The sequence below is a fragment of the Pipistrellus kuhlii genome, unplaced genomic scaffold (genome assembly GCF_014108245.1).
Source record: "Pipistrellus kuhlii isolate mPipKuh1 unplaced genomic scaffold, mPipKuh1.p scaffold_m20_p_23, whole genome shotgun sequence".
In the NCBI taxonomy this organism is placed as follows: Eukaryota; Metazoa; Chordata; class Mammalia; order Chiroptera; family Vespertilionidae; genus Pipistrellus; species Pipistrellus kuhlii.
This window is the reverse complement of record NW_023425522.1, coordinates 9866844-9889076: the sequence shown is the minus strand read 5'-3', so window position 1 is coordinate 9889076 and position 22233 is coordinate 9866844. Positions and strand designations below refer to the sequence as shown.

General features: G+C 46.6%; 1 protein-coding gene and 1 pseudogene across 1 annotated transcript; one reads left to right on the top strand and one right to left on the bottom strand.

Annotated features, from left to right (window-relative positions):
* Positions 1 to 563: 563 nt before the first annotated feature.
* LOC118727044 lies at positions 564 to 9065 on the bottom strand (annotated as a pseudogene).
* A 1885-nt stretch (positions 9066 to 10950) lies between these two features.
* Positions 10951 to 12715, top strand: LOC118727043 (proline-, glutamic acid- and leucine-rich protein 1-like). The gene is given in 4 exon segments (XM_036452496.2): positions 10951 to 11004; positions 11079 to 11130; positions 11133 to 12397; positions 12573 to 12715. Coding segments are annotated over 4 exon segments (1464 nt in total). The 3' UTR covers positions 12666 to 12715.
* Positions 12716 to 22233: the final 9518 nt, after the last annotated feature.

Sequence of the window (22233 nt, the reverse complement as noted above, 5' to 3'; positions counted from 1 at the left end):
CCAGACGGGAGTACCAAGGTGATGATAACAAGAACCTACAACCAAGATTATCTACCCAGGAAAGTTATCATTCAGAAGTGAAGGGAAGATAAAGAGCTTCACAGATAAGAAAAAGCTAAAGGAGTTCATCATCACCAAACCAGTATTATGTGAAATGCTGAAAGGTATTCTCTAAGAAGAGGAAGAAGAAAAAAAAGGTAAAGATAAAAATTCTGAACAACAAATACATATCTATCAACAAGTGAACCTAAAAATCAAGTGAATTAAAAATCTGATGAACAGAAAAAACTGGTGAATATAATAGAATCAGGGTCATAGATCCCTCAGACAGTGGACTAACAACTGTCTGAGGAAAAGGAGTATGGGGAGGGGGGTGCGGGAAGAGGTTGGACAAAAGTTATACACCTATGAATGAGGACAATGTGGGGAGGTAAGGGAAGAGGGTGGGATGGGAATAAGGTGGAGGGGAGCTACGGGGTGAAAAAGAGGAATAACTGTAATAATCTGAACAATAAAGATTTACTAAATTAAAAAAAAAAGGAAAAAAAAATACATCTTACTTAGTCCTACCCTGGGCAGAAACTGCCCTGAGCAGTGTTTTGACCCAAAGCAAAAGGAATGGAAGTGCAGGCACGCTCCGTGGAACCCCCACAATGCACACATGCCCTAGGCCTTTGGAACAGCATAGAGCAGCACTCCAAGACACCCACACTTCCCCACAAAAGCCACAGCTGGGCTAGGAAGACTACGAGGGACCAACCAACAGGGTGTGGCCAGGGACTGCCAGTCTGCAGCTCAGTGATCAGCATCCATGGCATCCAAGTATTTTGCTTCAATGATTAGGGGCAGCAGTTTGTAGCGGATGGGGATCATGGTAATCATGATGAGGGGGAAGATCATCTTCATGTAGGGCAGGGGTCTCATGCCAAAGGCACAGAGCAGCAGCAGCTGCAGGCCCTGCAGGCCCGTGAAGCAGTGTATCTTCCTCTGAAATAATGGGTGAGTGGGTTTGAGGCCTGGTCCTTGAGCAGTTGGACCAAACGCTCAAAGAGTTGGTTGGTGTCAATGGAGGTGAGGGCAATATAGAGGAAGAAGCCAAAGAGCACAGGCTTGGGGATCTACTGCAGAGGGACGGGCAGCAGCAGGAGGGAGAGGCCTCCCAGAATGCTGGAGCCCAGGCTGGTCAGCCGTGTCTCCTTAACGTTCATGATTGTCTCATGGACATGCCCACTCTCCACACGCTGCTCCACCAGAGCCTGTGCCTGTACGTGCAATGGGGAGTGGGGGTAGGCAGGGTGGATCCAGGGCATCCCAAACAGAGATAGCCACGTGTTGATGATGGTGATGAGCAGAAGGTCTCAATGGTAAGCTGTGCTCTTCACTAGCCTGTTCTCTGGTGCATTAGCTTAGGCAGCCACCAGGTTCTGCTCGATGAAGAAGAGCATAGAAAGCAGGAAGCTGAGGCCCATGGCACTGCAGATGGCTCCGAGGGACTGCGAGTGCATCTCAGCCATCTTAAACAGGCTCTCATGGGAGTTGTAGCGGAACTTGCTCATCTTAATTTTTTTAAAAAATATATGTTTTATTGATTTTTTTACAGAGAGGAAGGGAGAGGGATAGAGAGTTAGAAACATCGATGAGAGAAAAACTGATCAACTGCCTCCTGCACACCCCATAATGGGGATGTGCCTGCAACCAAGATACATGCCCTTGACCGGAATCGAACCTGGGACCTTTCAGTCCGCAGGCCGATGCTCTATCCACTGAGCCAAACTGGTTTCGGCTCATCTTAATTTTCTTGACGCCATAGGAGCCAATGAGGGAGAAGGTGAGCACAGCAATGGACAGGGCACAGTCTGATAGGATCTCCCGCATGTGGGGGTGCAGGTATGGACTCTTCTTGAGTTCGTAGAGGGTGTAGCCCAGCCAGAGCATGCCCAGCATGATAAGGAGGCTGAGTATGGCAGTGTCCTGGTGCGGTGGCTCAGTTAATTGGCTGCTCTCTAAGTTCAGGCTGGTGTTGAGGACAGTTTGGAAGCTGGTGTTGAGGCTGGTGCCTAGGGTCAGCAGGCTAAGCAGGGAATTGTGACCTATGTTGTGATTCCCATATTTGCCATAGAAGTACTTCTGGAAGATTTTGATCATGCCCTTGACAGCATCCAGCACAAATGTGATGGAAATGAACAAGGCAATGATATCTTCTATTGAACTCTTGAAAAGACTCATGATCAGGCTGAGGTTGAAGAGGGCATAAACTGCAAGGAAGAAACTGTTCCACAGGCCTACCCCTGCATAGAAGGTGTTGAAGTCCAGACTGTAGTCATCACAGATGCCACGGATCACATGAGTGTAGAGGGCCAGAGGTGCAGTTGTCAGCAGCACCACCAATGACTGCCCAGAGAAGAGCACATATAGGAGGCTTCCAATGCTCTGCCCAGCCATGCTCTTCTGCACACCGATGGCCCTCTCTTCGTTGAGGGTCCCAAAAGCAATCGTGGGCAGGAAGCAGGCAAAGTAAAGGAACAGGGTGGTGGTGATGTACTTGCCCACAGTCCTGTTTTTCCCGATAATGCCATCAGTGAAGTCCAGTGAGTACACAGAGAACTTGCAGGCGAGATCCTCACGGATGCCCTTCCCCACAGGGAAAAAAATCGTTGTGCTGCAGGGGATGCTGGGATTTCTGGAAGCTGGAGTTTCTGCTATAGCTCAGTGTGTTGGGGTTTGGACCCTGGCCCATTATGGTGAGCAGTTGTCTCTGATGTACTAAGACGTCCTTGAATTCTTCTCTGTGTGGGTCTTCAGGGGTTTCTGGCGGAAAGTGATGTCCAAGAACATGGTGGCAAAGGTGTGCTCCACCTCCGTTGCAGTCTTGGTGCTTTCCATCCTGGGTGGGGCCAGCACCAGGATGACGAAGTGCACCTCACAGGAATTTCCCCCCCCCAGTTCTGCGGGCGAACCAGGCGGCTGATGCACACGTGCCGCCTATGCAGGGTCTTGGAGGTGCAGATGATGCAGAGCCATGACTGCTGGTATTGTACCCCTGTGACTGTGGAAGTGACTCCTTGGATGATATCTGACAGCAGGTGAACTTTACCTTCCATGGAAGCCTCAGCATCAGTGAAGAGCATGGCCATGAGCATGTCCACATTGCAGTCAGACTCTATGGTATGGGGGTTGTAGACTATGAGGAGCACCATGGCCCGCAGTACCTCAGCCAGCGAGGTGGCTGTCTTGTTCAGGATGATGCTGGCCCATGCCAGGAAGCCATCTAGGTCTCGGTGCACTCAGATATCTTCTTCGAAGTTCTTTAACTTCAGGTACTTGCGAGAGTTGTGGAGAAGCCCACAGCCACCAGGCAAGTCAGTCTCTGCAGCTTGGGTGGGCTGCACCACTTTGAATATTTCTTGCCACTCTCTTCTGGCCTGCATAGTTTTTGTTGAGAAATCAGCTGACAGTTATATGGGTATTCCCTTGTAGATAACTAATGGCTTTTCTCTTGCTGCTTTCAAGATTCTCTCTTTGTCTTTTGCCCTTGACATTTTAATTATGATATGTCTTGGTGTGGTCCTCTTTGGATTCCTCTTGTTTGTGATTCTGTGTGCTTCCTGAACTTATAAGTCTATTTCTTTCACCAGGTAGGGAAAGTTTTCTGTCATTATTTCTTCTAATAGGTTTTCAATATTTTGCTCTCTCTCTTCTGGCACCCCAAAAATCGGGATGTTGGTACATTTAAAGTTGTCCCAGAGGCTACTTACACTATCTTCATATTTTTGGATTCTTTTTTCCTTTTGTTCTTCATATTTTTGGATTCTTTTTTTCTTTTGTTTTTTTTGTCTCCTCATTTTCAGATCTTTGGTTTGATTCTTGGTGGATGCTCTTGGTACACCCCTTTGTGGGCTGAGTTAGATTCTTGGGGTATGTTGATCTACAGTTGAGTTTCTGTACATTCTTTATTTCAGACAGTGTATGCTTAATTTATGACTGGCTCTTTTCCATTTTTTGGCATTCTCATTAAGGTCCTTGAAGGTCTCACTAAGCTCCTTGGATATCTTATCAAATTTCTCAGCAGTTTTTAGAAGATTCTTAAGTAACCTTATAAATGTGGTTTTGAACGCTATGTTGTCGAGTAGTTTGCTTTCTTCCATTTCTTTCATTTGCGACATGTTTCTTTGTCTCTGCAGTTTGGCTGCTTCCCTGTATTGATGGAGTGGCTTTGTGTGGTAGGTGACCTATAGAAGCCAGTAGCTCAGCCTCCCTGATAACATGAAGTGGACACTCTTGGTACACCCTTTTGTGGGTTGAGTGTAAAGTCTTGGTGTAGTTAAACCTTGATTGCTATTGATACACTGGGAGGAACTGTCCTCCAGGCCATTTGGCTGTGAGGACCCACTGTGTCTATAATGGAAGAACTACTGCACTGGAGACACACTTATGGTGTAGGACTTGTTTCAGTGGTGCTTTGGTGCTTACTGAGTCTGCCTCTTGAATGTGTCACTTATGGATGTGAGGAGTTGCAATCTGGTGTCTCACACTCATCACTAGGTACACTGGCTTTGGATCTCCAATGAGGTGCAGGTCAGCCCCTGTCTGAGGCCATCCAGCAGGAGCTACAGTGAAAACTACAGTTTTCTCCTCTTTGCTTGGGGTTTGGAGGTTTTGGAGCTGTCTGACCAGAGGTGCAAGTTTGCTAGGTTAAGCTGCGATAGGCAGGCCACTCATATGCAAAAGCTACTGCTTGGAGCTTGGGTGGGTTTGTAGGCTGTGCAGGGTGGGATCTCAGTGCATTACTAGGCTAGGGCGTGGCAAAAGCAATGGCTGCCAGTCAGCCATTTCTGCGTCTCAGACTGCGTCCCCGTGTCCTGAACCCCAGTGCAGTAAACAATTATTTCTGCAAGCAGCTCTGCAAGCAAGCCACCCTCACTTTCTGACCCAATGGCAGACAGTCCAGCTTTTCCCTGTAGGAGTTTGGGTCCCCCGCATCTCCCCAGAAACTGGATTTCAGAGTAATTAGGAGCTTGTCTCCCTTCAGGTTGAAAAGAGCAATGCCTGCCGCCAGCCCAGATCATGCACCTCCATACCTCAGGTTTTTAGCATTTGTGCCCGTCTCAATGCTCTTTTCTCTTTCCTTCTAGTTGTAGAATTTCCACTCAGCCAGCTTTTCCGTGGTTCTGGGTGATAGACATTTTGTCTTTTAGTTATAGTTTTGGAATTGTTGTGCGAGGCAGCAGTTTAGGTGTTTACTTACACCGCTGTCTTGAATCTTCCCTAGATCAATCTTATTTTTTTGTTTTGTTTAAATTTCTTTATTGATTAAGGTATCATATATTTAGATCAATCTTTTAATATGTGGTTCAAATGACCTATATTCTTATTGCCTGATCTATTTGTTTCTGGTGAATGCACTAAACTCATCTTCTGCATTTGGGTATTTATCAATATTTTCTAGTAAGTCTTCCAGTTTTTACTCTCTAAATATTTTTTTTAATATATTTTATTGATTTTGTACAGAGAGGAAGGGAGAGAGATAGAGAGTTAGAAACATCGATGAGAGAGAGTCATCGATCAGTTGCCTCTTGCACACCCCCTCCTGGGGATGTGCCCGCAACCAAGGTACATGCCCTTGACCGGAATCGAACCCGGGACCCTTCAGTCCCCAAGCCGACGCTCTGTCCATTGAGCCAAACCAGTCTCGGCTACTCTCTAAATATTTTGAGACAGGATATTTAGATGATAGAAGTTCATGGTTGTTATATCTTTTTAGTGAAAGTGTGTGTGTGTGTGTGTGTGTGTGTGTGTGTGTGTGTTTTATCATGATGTATTGTGCTTCTTTATTTCTCTTGTTTTTTGGCCTCAAATTTTGTCTCATATTAATATTGCTTTCCTTTAATATCTACCTAGTCTTGTTTTTTTAATTTATTTTCTCTTTATTTCAGATTTTCTCTGCCACTTTTAAGCAACATGTAGTTGGATTAAAAAAAAATCTAAACTAGTAGCTGTTCTTTAATGGATAAGTTTAACCTGCTAACCTTTTTGTATGATTATTGCTGTACTATGTCTACCACATTATTTATGTTTTTCTTTACTGCTATTTTCCTACTTTTTATTTATTTTATTTTATTTTATTTTTTTAAATAAATTTTTATTGTTCATATTATTACAAATGTTCCTTTTCCCCCCCCCCACCATTGCTCTCCTCCACCAGGTTCCCACCCCACCCTCTGCCCTTTCCCCACTCCCCATTGTCCTCATCCATATGTGCACAGTTTATGTTCAGTTTCTTCCCATATCCCCTTCTCCCCTTTTCCCCAAGAATTATTTTCCTACTTTTAAACTGTCATTAGATGGTTAGGTTTTTTTTTTTTTTTTCTTCATTCTTCCCTACTCCCATTGACTTGGAAACTATATTATTGTTCTTTTAGCAATGACCTTTAACTTTTTGGCATTTCTATTTTGCTATTAATTTTTCTGAGAAAATCAAAGATCATTTACTATTTCTATTCTCTGTCAGATAGTATACTTTAATCACAGAACCTCATGTCTTTTGGTCTAGAAATTATTATTATTTAGTAATTATACAATAATTAGAATTAAATAGAATTATTTAGCAAACAATTAAATCTGTCCATGTGTTTTTACCAATTTCTGAGTTCACCTTTGTTTCTTGCATGACATTCATTTCCTTGATTTTACATCTTGTTGCTTAAGTACAATACCTGCCCTTATTTCATTTCCATTTTCTTTGGCTCCAAATTTCCTTATTGTTATGATTCATGTTATTTTTCCTTTATTCTTGTGGGTCCTATCTAACTAGAACAGTTATTTGGTGGTCACTCTATTGCTCTACCTTGGCTTGGGTGAATTAGCCTCCTGAGAACTGGCTTTCTTTCTTAGTGTTAGACTGCCTCATGTCTTTTGGAACTTGGCTTTGAAGGATTATCTTGAATGGGAAGCCCATCCATTTCCCCTACACGCATCCTTTATAGTCATCTCCAACAGCCACTGAGGCCCCATCAAAGGACCTGGTCTCATTTGGGTAGTTTAGGCTTGGGTTCTCTGAGGGGATGGAATAGGAGGGATTTAAGAGCCTGCCTGGATTACCCAGGTCCTGGCTGGAAGACTACACCTCCCTCCTTCCACCTTCCTAGTCACAGAGCTTTAACAAACCCAATCCTGGGCCGGGGTACATCACAGTTGGTTTTTAACTCCTTTCTCAATGGCCTGCCAGGCCCAGTGAGTTTGAAGGAAAACCCCTGCTTTATGTGTGACACTTGTAGTTCCTTGTACCCCACAGGCTAAAGCTCCTGGCCACCTCTGCCTGCCTCTTGGGACCAATCCCAGCACACCTACAATTGAGCCAGCACCTCCTCTTGGTTTTGTCTTCTATATCGAGCCCAGAAAGATGTCTGTCTTGCTTTTGACAGTGGCTATGTCCTATTCATTCTCACAATTTATATTTTCTCTGAGTGCCATGGATTAGAGGGAGAGCCCAAAGCATGGACTTCAAGTGCCATCTTGGCTGGAGGCTTCTGTACAGTTTAAACCATTTTCAGTTTCTTTAGAATATTATCATTTCCAACCTTAAACTCCTAACTGATACAGGCACCTATCTGATAAGGTTGTTTTGAAGATTACATGGGATTTTTCTAATTTAAAAGCTCTGTACACTGTCTGAAATAGAGTAAAGCTTTAAAAAAGTGATTGCTTTGTTGGTTTTTATTATCTACACCCCCCCCCCCCCCCCCACACACACACACACTTCTGCTCACTCTGGTTCGGCAGAACTTGTAGGCGAGGCTTTCTCTTGGGTTATATCTGCTCTTTTTCCACCAAACATACTAGTTTCTGTTGACACCTCTCCCTTTTTCTGTTCATGTTTGCTATTTCAGAACGAATGTTTCCTCAATTTGAAGACGGTCTTTTGGAAAGAACAGTCACCCACGCATCCCTCCCGTGCTAGCCAGGACAGGACATGGGGAAGATCACTCTCTCCCGCTCCCTCGTGTGGTTTCTGTGAGATGCTCAAGGCGAAGGCTATGCAAAGATGAGGAAATAATTATGTTCCCATTTATGAAACAATGCATTATTTTAACTCTCAGACACCATAAGCTGTTGAAGGGAGTTCCCTGTTTGGCTCCAGGTAAACTGGGTTTGAGCTGAGACTGGGAGCTGAAGGTTTGGGGATCAGGAAGGCCAAGAAGAGGAACCGAGTGGACCCTCTCTTTTCCGGGAGGGGCTGAGAAGGGAAGCTGAGGATCTAACACCCCAGGTGGGAAGCAGGGATCCTGGGGCATGTTGAGATGGTGTCAGAGCACAGCTGCTCTGAGTCCGTATATTCTTCTGAATTCTGCTATCAGCTACGCCAACTATCAAAGCAGGACTCAATTCTTGGAGTACTTACTCCAAAATCCTGCTCACAGCACCAGGTGTAGAGCACTCACTGCTCCATTATGCCTGCTGGTCCAAGTGTAGGAGCACAGGTCCTGATCCTGCCCTACTATGCTAACTATCAGGACTGAGCCCCTCTGCCAGGGGCTGGACCTTCTTGGATGCCGGATGGTAGACAAAGAAGCCATGAGAAGTTGTGGGTGTATAAGAGTGTGTCTTTATTGTAGGAGACAGTGGTCATATGGCCACCAGACAAAACAGTTCTTCACAACCATGTCTCAATAGGCAGCTGCACACAAGTTGATGAATAAATACATCTTTCTCACAAAGTGGTTGTAGCCTCTGTACCCAGTCATTATCTGAGCAGCCATACACTGCCTCTAGACCTACTGCCTCACATAGCAGCAGCCCCTGAGCTCCTAACCTCAGCAGTCTCAGGAGCCTCTCTCTAGCCTCTCCAGCCTTTTCCTCTTTTCTGAACCACTCTAGCTGGTCAGTCACATGGATTATAGTACTTAGACAAAAAGGACTCTTGACAATAGTAACATCATATTTTGGCTACAGAAAGGCACATGTGCACAGTGTACAGTGAGATTGCTGTCCTTGCACCTGTGTATAGATGGCATCTTAGCCTTGAATATACTGATTAAGATTCCCATAATCAGAGTGGCCTTGGCCATCGGTATGGTAACAATAAGGCTTTCATTCTCTAATTGACCTTGAGTATCCTGTGACTCTGGCCTGGCTCCCACAGATGGGAATGGTGGTGGTGGTGGTGGCATTATTCCCATTTTAAAGATGACTAACAGAGACCAGGGAGCTGAGCTACTTCCCCCAAAGCCACAGGCCTGAGGCAGCTGAAGGAGAACTTGAAGGCTTGGCACTGAGCACAGCGCTCTTTCTGTGCCTGCGTTGAGGGAGAACTGAAAGTGACAGTTGCCTGACTTCTGGTGTCTGCCTCCTTGTGATGAGGAAGGAGAAGTAGCTAATGTTCATAAATCTGCAGCCGATGTTGCCCCAAACCCCGAGTGTGATGTCTTTTCAAGAGAACTCATGACAAATCTGGGTATGAGACAACCCAGGACTATGGGGTGCCCCTGGATGAAACCTCCTGAAGGCCCCGCACAGCTCAGCGTGCCCACCTGCTGGACAGGGTGCTCACGCTGTGAAAGGGGCTGCTGAGGCCGAGAGGAGAAGACCTCCTCCTGGAGGATGGGAGACCTTTTTCCACCAGACAGGGAGGCTGAGGTTGAGAGCTGACCTTTAGGATGTCTTTCTACCATGAGACCATGTCTGCTTCCAGGATGATACCTCGTAGAATGCTTTGCTGCTTGTGTCTGCAGGAAAGAGAAAAGACCAAGGTTTAGATTCTGCTACTGGGAATGGACAGGTGGATGTCTCTGGCCCTTGGAGCTGACTCACCAGCCTTTTCCTCTTTTCCACAACCTAGGGCAAGACAGGTCTCAGGTGAAGGCCTTGAGCCCTCAGCTGCAGCAGGTAAAGGAAAAGAGGCAGATGAAAGCATGGGCATGAGTTGAAACTTATCTTCTCATTCTTAGCATTTTTCTCTCTCTTTAAAAAATTAAAAAAAATTCATTTCAGAGAGGAAGGGAGAGATAGAAACATCAGCAATGAGAGAGAATCATTGATTGGCTGCCTCCTGCAGCCCTCAACTGGGGATTGAGCCGGGTCCTGGGCATGTGCCGTGACTTGGAATCGATCTATAACCTCATGGTTCATAGGTTGAAGCTCAACCACTCAGCTATGCCAGCCGGGCAGCAATTCTCTCTTGGTACTGCTTGGACCATGTTCCCAATTCCCTCCCTGCTGGCATACTCAAGAGGCTCAACGTCTGTGTCCTTCTGCCCTTTCATCCCTTTTCTATGTTCCCTAAGAGCTGTCTGATCTTTTCTTGGCATTGGTGGCGCTGGGGGTGTCTGGCTGGGCTGCATTCCCATCTGACCAAGCTTCTGACCTTTCTTCTGCAGTTGGCATGTGAGTGTTATTCCTGGCTGCCCTCCCTAGGGGCTGGCTTTTCCCAGGGCTTGAAGCACACTGAGAGCTGGGAGCAGGAGCTACACAGTCTGCTGGCCTCGTTGCACAGTCTGCTAGGGGCTCTCTATGAGGGAGCAGAACCAGGTAGGGACCATGGCCAGTAGTCAGTGGCAGAATGGTTGGGGAGCGTGGCAGCAGGGAACCAGGAGGGTGGCCCCAGGAGTGGGACCGTTGATTTCTAGGCAGAATAGTGGGTCATCCATCAAAGGGTAGGGTTCAGCTGAGACCGGTTTGGGTCAATGGATAGAGCATCGACTTGGGGACTGAAGGGTCCTGGGTTCAATTCCAGTCAAGGGCATGTACCTTGGTTGTGGGCATATCCCCAGTAGGGGGTGTGCAAGAGGCAGCTGATCAATGACTCTCTCCCATCGATGTTTCTAACTCTCTATCTCTCTCCCTTCCTCTCTGTACAAAATCAATTAAAAAAAAAAAGGGTAGGGTTCAGAAGTATTTTCAGTTTGGGGAATAATCTACAGCTGTTCAGGTGTTTGGCCAACAGGAGGCAATAATATGCAGATTTCAGATGCTCTGAGCTGCCTGGCAGTTAAGGATTATCCTATTCAGGTTTGGGGGAGGTGTGGTTTAGCAGTTTCCAGATGATTCAGCCCTGCTGACATGCTGGAATTGTTTCCTGGCAGATCCATCCACGGGATCCTCCTCTGTAGTCCATGGGTCCCACCTACCTCACACCTCTCCAGTTCTTCCTCCGGAGGCCCAAACCTTTCATTTCCCAGATCCCATGCCCTCAGCTGGCCCTGTGCCCCTGGTAGGCCCAGTGCTTCCAGCACGTCCTGAACCTCCAGCCACAGCCAACCACTTAGGCCTCTCTGTCCCAGGCCCGGTGTCTGTACCCCCGTGGCTCCTTCCTGGCCCTGAGAACCACCGGGCAGGCTCAAATGAGGAGCCCATCCTTGCTTCTAGTGGCACTCCCCCACCGGTGATACCCCCAGAGGAAACTTTCGGGGGGAGAGTGCCCAGGCCAGCCTTTGTGCACTATGATAAGGAGGAGGCGTCTGATGTAGAGATCTCCTTAGAAAGTGACTCTGGTGACAGTGTGGTGATTGTGCCTGAGGGGTTTCCGCCCCTGCCACCCCCACCCCCCTCAGACACCACCCCACCTCCTGTTGCCCCAGCTGGGCCACCAGCAGCCTCCCCTCCTCTACTGGCCAAGGAGGAGCCCGAAGAGCTTCCTACAGTCCTGGGGCCTCTCCCTCCACCTCCACCCCCTCCTGTTCCTGGCCCTGTGACACTCCAACCACCGCAGTTGGTGCCTGAAGGAACTCCTAGTGGGGGAGGACCCTCAGCCCTGGAAGAAGACTTGACAGTAATTAATATCAACAGCAGTGATGAGGAGGAGGAAGAGGAAGAAGAGGAGAAAGAGGAAGAGGGAGAGGAGGAAGAAGAGGAGGAAGATTTTGAGGAGGAAGAAGAGGATGAGGAAGACTATTTTGAAGAGGAGGAGGAGTTTGAGAAGAAATTTGAGGAAGAGGAGGATGAATTAGAGGAAGAGGAGGAGGAGGAGGAGGAAGAGTTGGAAGAGGTGGAAGAGTTGGAGTTTGGCTCAGCCGGAGGGGTGGTAGAAGAAGGAGGACCTCCACCCACCAGCGTGCCTCCAGATCTTCCTCCTGCCGAGTCCCCCAAGGTGCAGCCTGAGCCAGAGCCAGAGCCTGGGCTGCTGTTAGAAGTGGAGGAGCAGGGGGCGAAGGAAGAGCGTGGGGCTGAGACTGTACTTACACTGGCCCCTGAGGTGCTCACCTCCCAGGAGGAGCTGGAGAAGGAAGGGGGAAGCCCCACAGCAGGGCCACCTCCTCAGGAGCTAGTGGAAGAGGAGCCCTGTGCTCCTCCGCCAGCCATGCTGGATGAGGGGACTGAGAGTGGGCGTGATGGGGTATGCCCCCAATCAGAGACATCTGCAGTTGAAGAAATGGAGACTGAGACGGCCCCTCCCCAGGAAAAGGTGAGTGGGCTGGACTGGGAGGCATCTCTGGGCGGGGAAGGTGAGAGAGGGAGGAGGCGGGCTGAGGGAAGAGGGGGTTGCAGCTGTTAGTGTTAGAGAAGGGCTGTGTCCAAGTCTGCCCCACTCCTGTATGAGTGTGAGACTGTTTTGAATCTTATGTCTTTGTCCCTCAAAGGAGCAGGATGACACAGCTGCCATGCTGGCTGACTTCATTGATTGTCCCCCTGATGACGAGAAGCCACCACCTGTCACAGAGCCTGATTCCTAGCCGTCTCCTACACCCCCACTCATTTCCAATAAAGTTATGTACTTTGACATGGACCACTGCTGCTGCCTTTTGCCATAATTGTGTCTTGCCCCCACCCCCCCACACACCTCCTGCCTGCGTCACCACCTCCCTGGCAGGAATTTGACAAGTTCACCCCAGGCCTTCCTACCCATTCTTGAGATTTGGACATTCCTGGCCTGTGTCTGATCCCTTTAAGCAGTTCTACATATTCCAGGCCCTGCTGGGGTGCGTGTGTGAGCATGAACCAGAGGTGTAGACGTGAGGGTATTGAAATCTATGAACTGGAGGTAGGTGCCCCATGATATTTTCACTCACTCAGTCTATTGAAGGGTGAGCATAAGGGAAGGATCTTGGAAATGCAGAAAAGGGAGTAACGTCCCAAGTATGTGTAATCTGAGGGGTGATGTTTGAGCTAATTTGGGGGAAACTTAGGGGTTTTAAAATTTCCCTCAACTTGTTTTTTCAAAAATTTCAAGGCTGCAGAAAAGTTAGAAGAATAGAACAGTATAATACCTTTGCATAGGTTAAGCAGTTGTTAACATTTTCTCATGTCAGCATTTATAATGTCTGTATCTACTTATAGACTTGTATTTATATGTGTACTTGAATCTGTAATCAACACACAGTTATATGTTTATACATGTTTTGTGTGGGGCTATGTAAAAATTTTCAGACATCATGATCCTTCACATCCAAGTTCTTCAACCTTAATTCCCAAGGTTAAGACATTTTTTCTACATTATCACAGTACCACTATCAGACCTAAGAAAAGTCACAGCAATAAAATATTACATGTATTATATTGTGAGGTTCCAGTTTCCTATTTATCTCTAAAATGTTTTTGATAGCTGACTCTCCTCCACCTCCCCACCCTTTGATTTAATTTCAGGGCTGTTATTTTCTTAGGTAGAGAGGGCCATTTAAGGCTTATGGATCACTGCAAGGACAGGCACGAGGTGTGAAACTTTGCAATATTGATTTTTTAAAAATGTAAAAAACCTGAATTCTGGAACCTGGCTAGGTAAAGTTGACGTTGACCCTGAGCAAGAGGCTAGAACAGAAAGTTTTAAAATTTGCACTGTATTGTGAGTAGGATAACATATTCACAGTTCAGAATCCAAGAGAGAGAAAATGTTAGTTGAAAAGTTTCACCATGTTGCTCTGTCACCTAGAGCAGCCAGTATGACCAGTTTTTATCTGTTTTTCCAGAGATAATGTAGCGTATATCAGCAATTATGTACAAAAGTCCCTACTTTTCCCAAGAGGGTAGTATGTTATCACTTAACATAAGTCAATTTCACTAAGTCATGGGATTCACTTAGTATTGAGTATCAATTAGGTACTTGGCACTGATTTCTCATTAATATATGTATTTTTAAATAATGATTGGCCCACAGGAGGTTGCAATGATAGTATGAGAGGAAGGGAGTGACGAGGCACCTGTACCCTGTTTCCCACAATGCTTACATCACATGTGTCAAACACAAGGTCCGCGGGCCAAATCCGTCCCGCCAGGCCTTGCAATGTGGCCCGCACTGCACTGTCATCACTGCACTCTGCTGCGTTTCCATCACAATGACAGTTTATGACTGTTCAGTAAACCATTCGGCCCGCGATTTAGGCTGGATTTTAGATTTTGGCCACTTCTCTGATTGAGTTCGACACCCCTAGCTTACATCTTACATGACTACAGTACAACATAAAAACCAGGAACTTGATGTTGGTACAGTGATTGGCATTTGTCTTACAAGAAGTAGAACAGTGAATGAAACAAAATCCTTGTTCTGCCTCTAATGGGGTTTAAATTTGCTGTGTTGTGTGTATGGTAGACAACATTGAAGACACTGAAGCATGCAAGAGACTGACATATTTCAGAGGGAAGGAGGGGTGTGTGGGAAGAGATTAACCAAAGAACTTATATGCATGCTGGAGGTTCGGTGCATAAACTTTATGCATGGGTAGGGTCCCTAGACCTGGCCAGCAATCAAGGCTGATCTGTGGGGTGACTGGTGGCAAGATCAGGGGTGGGGGTGGGGGCCCTGTTGTCACCTGTCTTAGAGGCAACTGGTGAGGCAATTGTGGGATGGTACTGGCCCACTGGCTGGTAGGCCCTGCCCCCCACTGCCACCTGCTCACTGGCTGGCCCCACCATCTCCACTGCCATTGCAGGTCACCTCTCTCTGCAGGGCAACTGGCGGGGTGATCAGGAGAGGTCCCCATGACACCTGCCTGGGCTGGCTTGGGGCCTGCAGGCTGAGGGAAGCTCCTGTGTTGGGCACCTGCCCCCTGGTGATCAGTGCGTGTCATAAGGACCAGTTGTTCCACTGGTCATTCTGCCGTTCAGTCAATTTGCATATTAGGCTTTTATTATATAGGATATGCATAACCCATGGACAGACAATAGTGGGGGAAGGCCTGGGGAGTGAGCAGGAGCAGGGTGGAGGGAGTTATGGGGGTCGGGGGAAAGGGGACATATGTAATGCTTTTAACAATAAATAATTTTTAAATGGCACATCAATGTAATTTAATTTATATTCCTCTCCTGAGAGAGTATGAGCTCTTTTCTCTTTTCATATGTTTTAGATCTCTGACTTTCCTTTCTGAAATGTCCATATGCTTTGCCTATTCCAGTGGTGGGCAAACTCATTAGTCAACAGAGCCAAATATCAATTGTACAACGATTGAAATTTCTTTTGAGAGCTGAAAACTGACTTCTGTGCATGGGCCACGAAGTTTCAATTGCACTGTATGTGCGCGCCTGCCCGTGGTATTTTATGGAAGAGCCATGCTCAAGGGGCCAAAGAGCCACATGTGACTCATGAGCCACAGTTTGCCAACTACTGGCCTATTCAGTTGTTGATTTATCTCCTTGTTTTATAGCTTTTTCTATATTAGGAAAATTTGTCCCTTGTCTATATGTGAGTTACATTTTTTGGACAGTTTTCTGTTGTCTTTTGACTTTTTTTTTTTTTTTTTTATCGTCACCAGAGGGTATTTTATTTCTAGAGAGAGAGGAGGGATAGGAAGGGGGGAGAGAGAGAGAAAGAGAGAGAGATGTGAGAGAGACACATCGATTGGTTGCTTTTCCCACATGCCTGGACCTGGGTCAGGTATCCAACCTACAATCCATGTATGTGTCCTCTTTTTTAAATGTATTTTATTGATTTTTTTCAGAGAGGAAGGAAGAGGGTTAGAAACATTGATGTGAGAGAAACATTGATCAGCTGCCTCCTGCACATCTCCAACTGGCTCAATTCCAGTCAAGGGCATGTACATTGTGCATGCAACCAATGTACATGCCCTTGACCGGAATTGAACCTGGGACCCTTCAGTCTGCATGTCGATGCTCTATCCACTGAGCCAAACTGTTTAGAGTGATGTATGTGCCCTTGACCAGGAATGGAACCCGTGAACCTTTGTGTGCAGGCTAACAATCTAACCACTTAACACACTGGCCAGGGAGGGCTTGTCTTTGGACTCTTATGTGGTTTTTTGCCATGTTGGATCTATTTATATTTATTAATTGAATTTATAAGTTTTTTTTAAACTCCTGGGTTTTGAGTAATATATTTTAAAAAAATATATTTTATTGATTTTGTACAGATAGGAAGGGAGAGAGATAGAGACTTAGAAACATTGATGAGAGAGAGAGTCATCGATCAGCTGCCTCTTGCACACCCCCTACTGGGGATATGCCCACAACCAAGGTACATGCCCTTGACCGGAATCGAACCCGGGACCCTTCAGTCACCAAGCCAAAGCTCTATCCATTGAGCCAAACTGGTTTTGGCTTGAGTAATATTTTTTAAAAGCCTTCACCATTTTGAGATTGTTAGAAAGAGGTAACATTTTTTCTGGTATTTTTATGATGCCATACTTTGATAATATTAATTCTAATATGGTTTTAGTTTTTACATTTAAATCTTCCATCCATTTGGAACTCATCCTAGTACAAAGCATGAGGTACAGATCCGACTTTACTATTTTGTGTAACTGTCATTTATTAAGCAATCTATCATTTCTTACTTTGAAATGCCACCATTGTCATATCCTAAATTCCTATATGTATTTGGATCTATACCTTTTTTTTTTAAAAATAAGTCTTTATTGTTCATATTATTACAAATGTTCCTCATTCCTCCCTCCCTCCATTGCTCCCATCCACTAGGTTCCCACTCCACCCTCTGCCCTTTCCCCACCCCCCATTGTCCTCATCTATAGGTGCACAGTTTATGTTCAGTCTCTTCCCACACCCTCCACTCCCCTTTTCCCTGAGAATCGTCAGTTCACTCCCTTTCCATACCTCTGATTCTATTATATTCAACAGTTAATATTGTTCATCAGATTTTTAAAAAATTCCCTTGGTTTTTAGATTCACTTGTTGATAGTTATGTATTTGTTGTTCATAGTTTTTATCTTTATTTACTTCCTCTTCTGAAAGAACCCCCTTCAACAATTCATACAGTTCTGGTTTGGCGGTGATGAACTCCTTTAGCTTTTTATTTTATTTTATTTATTTATTAGTGAAGCTCTTTATCTGGCCTTCGATTCTGAGTGATAGCTTTGCTGGGTAGATTATTTTTGGCTGTAGGTTCTTGTTATTCATCACCTTGAATATTTCTTGCCATTCCTGTCTGGCCTGCATAGTTTCTCTTGAGAAATCAGCTGACAATCGTATGGGTGCGCCTTTATAGGTAACTACTTGCTTTTCTCTTGCTGCTTTTAATATTTTCTCTTTGTCTTTTGCTCTTGGAATTTTAATTATGATTTGTCTTGGTGTGGTCCTCTTTGGATTCCTTTTGTTTGGAGTTCTGTGCGCTTCCTGGACTTGTAAGTCTAATTCTTTCACCAGGTGGGAGAAGTTTTCTGTCACTATTTCTTTCAGTATGTTTTCAATATCTTGCTCTCTCTCATCTTCTGGGACCCCCATAATTCTGATGTTGGTTCGCTTGAAGTTGTCCCAGAGGTTTCTTACATTATCTTCAACTTTCTGGATTCTCTTGTCTTCTTGCTTCTGTGGAGAAGTGTCTTCTGGCTCTTTATGTTCCAAATCTTTGACTTGATTCTTGCGATCTTCCATTCTGTTTTTAGAACTCTGTATAATATTTTTTATTTCAGACAATGCATTCTTTATTTCTTGTTGATATCTTATTATTTCTTGTTGATCTTTTATTAGTTCTTGTTGATCCCTTTTCAGCTCCTCATAGGTCTTATCGACCTTTTCTAGGAAATTATTGAAAAATCTTATAAGCATGGTTTTGAACTCTATATCCAGTCTCTTCTTTTCCTCCATTTCTTTTGTTTGTGGTCTATTTCCTTTTCTCGGCATTTTCACAGCTTCCCTGAATTGGTAGGCTGGCTTTGTGTGCTAAGTTGTCCTATATGGTTCAGTGAGTCAGCCTCCCAGTTACCTGAGGTGGACAGTCTTAGTGTAGCCCTTTGTGGGCTGTGTGTGCAGTCTTGTTGTTAAGCCTTGCTTGTTGTTGATATAACTGGGACGCATTGATCTCCAAGTCAATTGGCTATGAGAACCAGAAGTGTCTCAGCTAGGAGGGTTTCTGTATTCCGCTTGAATGGGGCAGAGTCTCGGGGTGGCACAGACAAGCTTTGTTGAATCCCTCACAATTGATTGCAGACAAGCTTTAAATTCCTGTCTGCCGCTCCCTGGGAAAGTCCTATTGGCAGCGAACGAGGAAGCTAGCCACTGGAAGGGCTTCTGTGCTCCCCTTGGATGGGGCGGAGTCTCAGGTGGTGCAGACAAGCTTTATTCAGCCCCTCCCTATGAGGGTCTGGTTTCTGAGTCCCGCAGTAATGGCCGCTGGCTTCACACACCTCCGAGAGATCTCTGCCCACTGCCTAACAGTCTGGCCTCTCCCTGTCTGGGGTCGTCTATCAGTGCAATAGGGTGATTCTGTTTTCGTCCCAAACAAGAAAGCTGGCCGCCCTCTCTGAGCACAGGGAGTAAACCGGTAGCGAACTCGGCCTTCCCTCTCTGCGCTCTGCAAGCAAGCCGGCAGCGAACTCTGCGGCTGCCTTTTCGTGCGCACAGTTCTTTGCACCTTCACAGTTCCTGAGGTTCAGCGTGCCTTCTTTCTCCTTTCCAGATGGTAGAGCCTCCTCTCAGCCAGCCTTCCGGTGCTTGAGGGTGATGTTTCCCCTGTTTTTCAGTTCTAAATTCAAATTTGTTGTGGTAGGCTGCATTTAGGTGTCTACCCTATGCCACCATCTTGGTTTCTCCCCTGGATCTATATCTTTTAATATATATATTTTAGAGAGGAAGGAAGAGGAAGAGAGAATCATTGATCAGCTGCTTTCACATCCCCCATTAGGGATCGAGCCCACAACCTGGGCACATGTCCTGACTGGGAAACAAACTGGTAACCTCCTGGTTCCTGGGTCAACACACAACCCCTGAGCTACACCCAGCTGGGCTGAATCTATAACTTGACCTTGTGTACTATTCCATTTATTTGCCTGTTTGTACTGACTTATTTTGGCTTTATGATATATTTCAGTATCTGATAGGAATAGGAATAGTAGGATATTTCTTTAAAATGCATTTTATTGATTTTTTTTCCAGAGAGGAAAGGAGAGGAATAGAGAGTTAGAAACATTGATGAGAGAGAAACATGATCAGCTGTCTTCTGCACACCCCCTTATGGGGATGTGCCCACAACCAAGGTACATGCCCTTGATCGGAATCAAACCTGGGACCCTTCAGTCTGCAGGCCGATACTCTATCCACTGAGCCAAACCTGTCAAGGCAACAGTAAAATATTAAGGTGGGTTTCAACGTAACCTTGGGAAGAAAGAATTGGTAGTAGCCAGAATGTGTTCACATTTCAGAACAGGGTCTGTCAGATTTGCCCTCTGGGTTTTTGGATTGATAGTCATGGAGATGGGATAGCATTTGCCTGCACAAGCTTTCTAACACTCTCACAATATGAGAATGTTGGCTGAATACAGGTAGGCAAAAGTAGGTTTACCCTTGTGAGTCTAGGAAACATTATTTTTCATACAAATAACTAAAAATCTACTTTTGCCCCATCCTATATTAGGATCCTTAATAAATAATTCACGCAGTTAATAACTACCCTCAAAGGTTAGTAGATCAGGGTTATTCTGGAGATTTCTTGGAGTGTGCTCTAGACCTACCTCAAAAATAACTGTAAGTACCTTGGTGATCTGTTTATTACGTTTCTGAGGGACACAGAGTTGTTATGCTAGATGTATTCTGTGGCTTAGCAGAAAGGGGATTCAGAGGTAGGTGCGGGACTCAGGAGAGCCTGCCTCCTCTAGGCTGCTTCAGTTAAGAGCTGGAGCTGGAGCTGGAGTGGGCAGGTGGTGATCAAAGGGGGCAGAGGGTGTGGTTGGGCGGGTTTGTGGCTCAGGAGTTAGGGCTTTGTTCTTTAAGTAGCAGAGATTCAAGTTTAACTTTGAGAAAGGAAGGAACTAGTTTTGTTTTCCATCAGCTTTGGAATGTGTGGAGGAGAGCTGGAGCCCAAGAGAACAGGGAGGAAATGTGCCCTGGGCTGGTAGCAGCCATGATGGGCATGGGGAGGTCTACTGTCTGGGGCAGGGCTTCCACCCACCCCGTCCTGAACGCCTCAGTTTTGGGGACCCTTGCTGAAAGCTGGCGGGGCCTCACCTGGGCACTTTGTCTCCTGAGGAAGAGCTGGCTGCCTCACCCAGGCCTTTTGCCTGATGTCACTCAGTAGGTTGTGTCAGTGTCCTTATCCTATCTAATAAAAGAGTAATTTGCAAATTGACCATCACTCCAACACAAGATTGCCACCTCCATGTGGACACATGATGGCCACCACAAGATGGCCGGCAGGGGAGGGAAGTTGTAGGTGATCAGGCCAGCAGGGGAGGATACTTGGCGGGGGGTGGGGTGGTTGGGAGGGATCCCAGGCCTGCAGGGGAAGTCAGTTGGGGGGACCAGACGGGCAGGAAAGAGCAGTTGGAGGAGACCAGGGCTGCAGGGGAGGGCTGTTGGGAGTGACCAGGCCAGCAGGGGAGGGCTGTTGGGGATGACCAGGCTGACAGGGGAGAGTAGTTAGAGGCAACCATGCCTGCAGAGGAGAAAAGTTGGAGGGGACCAGGCCTGCAGGGAAGGCAGTTGGGGAGATCAGGCCTGCAATAGAGGGCATTTGGGGGTGACCAGGCCAGCAGGGGAGGGCAGTTAGGGGTAACCAGGTGTACTGGGGAGGACATTTAGGGGTAACTAGGCATGCAGGGAGGGCAGTTAGGGTAACCAGGCTTGCAGGGAAGGGCAACTGGAGGGCACCAGGCCTGCAGGTGAGGGCAGTTGGGAGCAACCAGGCCTGCAGGGGAGGACAGTTAGAGGCAAGCAGGTCAGCAGGGGAGGGCAGTTAGGGGCAATTAGGACAGCAGGGGAGCAATTAGACATTGATCAGACTGGCAGGGGAGTGAATAGGGTCGTGATCATGCTAGAAGGCAGAAGCAATTAGGAGCAATCGGGCAGGCAATCAGTGGTTGGGAGCCAGCAGTCCTGGATTGTAGGAGGATGTCCAACTGCCCGTTTAGGCCAGATACTACCAGGATAGGGTCTAAACAGGCAGTCGAACATCCCTCGAGGCGTCCCAGATTGGAGAGGGTGCAAGCTGAGCTGAAGGAAACCCCCCTCTCCCCGTGCATGAATTTCGTGCACCAGGCCTCTAGTTGTTTGCTTATAAGTTCCCAGAGATGGGCCTTTGGGTTAACCCCCAAATGGCAGGATCTGTAGCCCAAATAGGAGTAGTTTTAGGCTTTATCGAGTGCTGATGGTGTACCAGCAGGTACAGGCATTGGGAAATAATACATTAATTAAGATCTTTCTCAGAAGGAATTCACAGACTGACAGTAATTTAGAACATGTAGGCAACTGGATAGGTGGGGTTTGGAGCTTGCAAAGGGGATTTAGGACTGCAGAGAAACTTGGGAGGGGGCAAGGCACCCAGGGAATATGACTGGAATGAAAAGAGAAGTGACTGAGTATGGAACCCAGATAACACCACCTTTTGAGAACCCAGAGGTGCCTGTGAAGAAGAGTGAGGAGGACGTGTAGAGCGTGTTGTCCCAGAAAAGAAGAGCTTCCAGTAAGAGGGGGACCTCAGTGCTGCCTAGAAAAGGCAGGGTGTTTGTCAGCAATCAGTGTGCTCAAGGAGAGCTGGCTCAGAAGGGCGGTGGTGGGGGGGAAGTAGAGCTGAGGGAGGATTGGGAGGCAAACCAAAGATTCTGCCCTTGAGGAGAGAGGAGGGCACAGGCTCAGGCTCTGTACCACTGCCCACAGCTGCCCTCATACCCTTTCTGCTCAGCTCAGTTCCTGGCCTGTTCTCTGACTGGTTTCTGTCTGCCAGGCAGGGGTCGCTCTTCAGCCTTTCCTCAGCCTGGCATGTGATTCCTGTCTTAACCGCTAGGGGGAGACAGTGCTCCTCAGACTCAAGCCAGGCTCTGGCTGGGCCATCTCTCAGGGAGGCAGAGATGTGAGGTTTCTGAAGGCTTTACTTGGTCATGCTGTTGGAAATCATGCCTTTTGCCCCTT